The sequence below is a fragment of the Hippocampus comes genome, unplaced genomic scaffold, assembly GCF_001891065.2.
Source record: "Hippocampus comes isolate QL1 unplaced genomic scaffold, H_comes_QL1_v1.1 scaffold47, whole genome shotgun sequence".
In the NCBI taxonomy this organism is placed as follows: domain Eukaryota; kingdom Metazoa; phylum Chordata; class Actinopteri; order Syngnathiformes; family Syngnathidae; genus Hippocampus; species Hippocampus comes.
The window spans coordinates 258,443-264,050 of record NW_017806029.1 but is presented as its reverse complement, the minus strand read 5'-3'; the positions used below and the strand labels follow the sequence as shown (position 1 = coordinate 264,050).

Sequence of the window (5,608 nt, the reverse complement as noted above, 5' to 3'; positions counted from 1 at the left end):
TAGTGCCGCCCGCCCCCCCTATCCCACCACATACACAATAAATGGGTTCGTTGATGGCGTGCTGCTACGTGCAGTGTGAAAAGGCCTTCAGTGTTCAACAAAACTGAGAAAGATATTTGAAAATGTCATCTTATTGTAGGCGGTGTAACATTAAGTGCGGCTTAAAAATTTACACGGCGCTTCAGCATAAGAAAATGAAAATAAAATACCCTATTTTCTGCACTCTAATACGCCCCTAAAAGCATTAGATTTTCTCAAAAGCCGACAGTGCACCTTATAATCCGATGCGGCTTCTATATGGATCAGTGTTCTGATTTCTTAGACGTAGTATTTTAAATGTTCTGTAAAGCGCTTTGCTAAAGCTGCAGCGGTTGTGAAAGCTCTACTTCAATAAAGCTGTATTGTATTGTATTCCCTTTAGTGTAGCTCCATCTAGTGGATGCACAAGGCAACCGCAGCCAGTGCTCTACATAAATAAAGCGGTGTTTTATTATATTGTATTTCCTTTAGCGTAGCTCCATCTAGTGAACGCATAAAGCAACCTCAGCCACTATTGTAGCTTCTATTCTATGCGCCTTAAAATGCGGCGCGCCCGATAGATGAACACAGTTTTAAAATAGACCATTCATTGAAGGTGCGCCTTATACTCCGAAGCACTTTATAGTGCGGAAAATACGACAGCCAAAAGAAATTGCACGTTAAAGTTAAATAAACGGTGTACTTCCAATAAAAACACACGCAGTCTCGCACAAACATATCTTGCTCTCAACTAGTCATGTCTTTGGTTCTCTCCCAGGATGTGTTCTTGATATGCTTCTCCCTGGTCAGTCCGGCTTCCTTTGAGAACGTCCGAGCTAAGGTCAGTACGCTGACTGATCGCCCGAACTCCCTCCCTTTCCTTTTTACTCCCACCACGCCGAGTCTGACCACAACGAGGCACATCTTTGGCTCCACCTGGCTTAGTACACTGCCCACTACTCATCCAGACCTCGTTTTACAATCTACTGGATTTGTACCCTCTGGGCCATAAAAAAAAGGTTGCAAAATGAGGTCTGAATGAGTTTAAACACTCTGCAGAGTGAGCGCGCCGGCCCTCTGTGGTTTCGTCTGCTGAGTATCATGAGATACTTTCGTATGAAATCACACTTTTTCTGAGGGTCAAAGCTCACAGTGTAGCGTGGATAGGTTGCCTGGGGATATTCTGTGCTCATACATGCTTGCATTCCAGATTGATCCGTTAGTAATGTTGTCATAGTCACGGAAAGGCGTGCAACGCTCGGCCTTTGTATCAAACTAACTATTCTCTTTCTCTCCTGTCACCAACTTGGTACATGCATTTGTGCGGATGTGTGCATGTGTCTGTGTGTCCTTGGATTTGTGTGTCTTGTATGTGTGGCGCTTCAGTGGTACCCTGAAGTGAGACATCATTGCCCCAACACGCCCATTATCCTTGTGGGCACCAAACTAGACTTGCGAGATGACAAGGATACCATTGAGAGGCTGCGGGACAAGAAGCTCTCCCCCATCACCTACCCACAGGGTTTGGCCATGGCAAGAGAGATTGGTAAGATCATGTGTTCCAAATGTCAAGGGCGGTGCATTTCATTTGATGTTTTTCCAGCATTTCAGTAATTCTAATGCAAATGTGACCCGCCACAACAAAAAGAGTCACAATGATGAATATTCCAATGATTATCGCAACCATACAAATACTACAAGAGAACTTTTTTTTTCCAAATGGTATATTTTGATAGCACATGATATGGCTTTGACAAAACAGTCAAGCTCGTGAAAATCAGTTGAGAAATATGTTATCTTATTTTCAAAGTCCACGCATTGCCATTGAAGGAAATGTTGCCCCTACCAATTATTTCCCTTTACGTTACTCAAACAAACAGCAATACACCAATTAGCGTTCAGTATTTTTTGGTCGTGGCAAATTTTAATGAAAAATCTTGCACATTTGTGGCCTAATTTTTGCTCAGAATGACATAGAATGATTTAAAGGACCATTTATTTTTGGTGTACACTGTCAGGAAGGCAACACGCTGCGAAAGCCATCTTAAAAATAAAAGCTCTACAAACAATACATGACCGGCAATGCCTTGGTAAGCTTTTATTTTGAAGTTGGCTCTCTTGGCGCATGGCAGCTGGCTTGACTTGTCTTCTCGAGTGGAGGCTGGCCTGAGCTCAGTTCTTGTAGTCATCACATACTGTTACCACCAACATCAACACGTCATTCGGAAATCATGATCCGTTGCTAATTAAGGATGCTAAAAAAAAAAAAAAAAAAAAACAGCTAATTAATGATGCCGTCACTGTATCATATGGCAGCAGTCATAGTAGCGGTGAAGACAGGCTGGCAACAGTTGTGAATTGAGATATTAGCGCTCCATTGATGACGTCTCTTTGTTGTGGTCGTGCATGCACTTTGCTCAAGGTAGTACGAGTTCATTGAAGTAGTTCAGATTAGCTGTTCCTGAAGGTAATATTCAGGATTTTTGATTTCCCAGAGTGTAAATAAAACATGTCTTATTGCTTCACTTTTTGGCGTTGACATGAAATGTCAAGGGGAACCCTAACAAGCAGCCCCAGCGATGGCAGTTATTGTCAATATGTCAATATGTTTTGTTATGTTTTTTTTTTTTTTTGGCAGAGAAAAGTATTGGCCAACTTGGGTTTGATCATTAAGCTGGTAAAGTTAAAAAAAAAAAAAAAAAAAAAAAGAAAAGATAACCAAAACGCTAACTATGGACAGCAGATGTCAGTACTGGGTGTCTGTTGGATGAGATCACCGTGTATAAAATCAATGTGGACGCTCTGAACATGGCACAGCTGGACTGTGACAAGCAGCTCATGATCGATCAAAGTGTTTGACTACAAAGAGCCTCACAAAAGATAGAAAAGATTATTTCATTTTAGAATGAGAAGCAATCGTGTAATAGACATACATACATACATACATACATACATACATACATACATACATACATACATACATACGTACACGGGCACACATAACCACACACAAGTGCGTGGCACGGTGCGCTCACACAGGCACACACACACACACACACACACACACACACACACACACACACACACACACACACGACTAAATACTACTGCTACTAAATAATGTGCAAACAGTTTGTAAACTTGTTAAATGTAAAATTGTTACACTGGTGAGCATTTGTAATTGTATTTTGCCATCAAAAGCACATTTTCATTGTTGTTATTGCCATTTTATAGACTGTTCAGATGATTGAGGCATCCAAAGCAAAAACTACTAGTCATAAAAAGTTACTGTTGTACATAGAGTATATCTTTTCACATCTAGCTTGTTTTCACAATAGGCTTTTTTGGCGGGGAGAAATTAACCCATGTTCTGCTGATTACTAGCAAATTGAATTAATAAACAGTTGGAACAAATTAGGGCATTTACAAGGAAAACGCGTCTCTACAAAATTTTCAAGTTACGAAATTTCTTCCAGAACCAATTAATTTTGTAAGTAAGAGGTACCACTGTACTTCAGATCAGTTCAGTCGAGTAACTCGCTTAAGGATACTTTGATGTTTGCTGTTGACGAGCTTGAAGCCGAGAGACGCTACCACCTTTGACAGGCTGACGGACTTTGGTGGGCCCGGGAAACAATATCTTTTTGAGGGGGGAAACATGTCCCCTGATCATGGTCTTTTCCTGGTCCTCAGGAGCTGTAAAGTACCTCGAGTGTTCTGCGCTGACCCAGCGAGGTCTGAAGACAGTGTTCGACGAGGCCATCCGAGCCGTGCTCTGCCCCCCGCCTGTGAAGAAGAGGGGTGCACCATATTTTGAGAAGACAATCGTAAAAAAAAAAAAAACATGTCAACTGCAAGTCATTAAACAAGAACCACTACATCTGTAGGATGACGAGGAGAGGAAACTAGCTCGAGTGGGTGTGCACTGCTAAGATTGCTTTCTTTCTATTGATGTTTTTTTTTTCAAAGCGATATTGGTCACAGGACCGATATTTCTCTTGATTGTGTTCTCATTACTGAATAAGGTCAAAATACATTGACCTGCAGTACTTTGTATCCATAGAACCACACCGAGTTCCCATGAGGGCTATAACAAAGGTTTCTATTCCTCGTCTGACACAGCTACGTTCCCGTCTTTCGTAGTCCTGCTTGCTTGAATGAATGCCGTGTTGAGCGATAGAACGTGAACTGTGAACTTGTCTTAAAAATGCCGGAGTCAATTCTTAGATTAGGAGATTACGGTGAGGAACTACTTGAAGATTTAGCCGCCAATAAAACTAGTCCTTGGATTACAATTCAACCCTTTCACACAACCTGTAACCTGGTAACATGATAAACTGTCCACTGTAGTAACCGTTGTCCCTGAAAGGGTTTAAGCATGATGACACCATTGTTACTGAACACTTTTATTTAAAAAAAAAAAAATTGCGCTGGGATTTACTTAATCCTGATTCATAGAAAAATACGAAATAATTTGCCTTTGGTAAAATACAACCTGAACTGCATTTATAGCCGATAGACATCATGAAAATATTTATGAATTAAATTACAAATACCTCCAAGTACTGTCCTGCCGTTTGATTAGAAGGACTTTAAGAGGTTAACATGATGAAAAAATACTTTCGATTAGGTAGGCGAAATTAAGCAAACACTAGAATAATGGTTGAAATTTTGAATTTAAGCCTTTCATGCACCCTGTAACCTGATAACATGATAAGCTGTCCGCTGTAGTTACCGCTGTCCCTGAAAGGGTTGAGCAAAATGGCAAGAACATTTTTGCTAGGTGGTTGTTATATTATAAATTCTAACACATCTATAAAATGTGTCTCGCAAGTATAAATGAATAAATAATGTTTCATGGGAGTATTCATTAAAATGAAATACTTCAAAAGTCAAATACTCCCGGAAATAAAATGAACTGAGGAAAATTCTGGTCCATGATTCAGAAAATTTGGAGGTCATTTTTGGTCTGTGACTTTTTATGTCCTGTTATGTATTTGAACATACATCATATTTTATTATTCTTTGGGAGGTTTTAAGTTTGTTCTTTAGCCTTGCAGGGCCTTGCATAAAAACAAATTGTTTCAACCGGAAATTAGTTCGACGTGATGGCGTTGTATTTCGGAACAAACTGATTTAGCGTAGAAGGTGTTTTCACTTTATGTTGTCTGCCAATAACTAGCAGGTCAGTGGAATCTCTTTTTTTTTTGTGTATTGCATCTAAATTTACTTCAACGTTAAAATAAGAAATTATGTAATGGTTTGCCAGAAGACAATGACTGCTCGTAGCCCAACTCGCATGAGTTTTATAATATATTTGGCAAACGTGTTATTGCGGAGATAACGTTTTAACATCCTCCTTCTTTTCTGGCCTTTTGTTAATACGACACATTTATATCTAGCACAATGAAGGAATCTTGAATATATCAAAATTGTGCTGTATTCCATTGACACGAATAAACAGTGGCTTTACCCTCGTGATAAAAATGACTGCAGATATGCTGATATCACATTCTAAAGGACACAGTTGTGAATTTAAATCACTATTTGTTGAGATGTATTTAAAATCTTTGTTACAAAAAAAAAAAAA

The 5,608-nt window shown here is 39.6% G+C and overlaps 1 protein-coding gene across 1 annotated transcript in view; it reads left to right on the top strand.

The window, feature by feature from the left end:
* The first annotated feature begins 606 nt into the window (after positions 1–606).
* The window catches only part of rac3b (Rac family small GTPase 3b), a 9,830-nt gene continuing 4,828 nt past the window's right edge, over positions 607–5,608 (top strand). Inside the window, exons 1-3 of the mRNA XM_019892607.1 lie at positions 607–859; positions 1,405–1,564; positions 3,712–3,819. Of these exons, the coding sequence (XP_019748166.1) occupies positions 776–859; positions 1,405–1,564; positions 3,712–3,819 (352 nt within the window). The 5' untranslated portion in view covers positions 607–775. The remainder of the gene's footprint in view (positions 860–1,404; positions 1,565–3,711; positions 3,820–5,608) is intronic.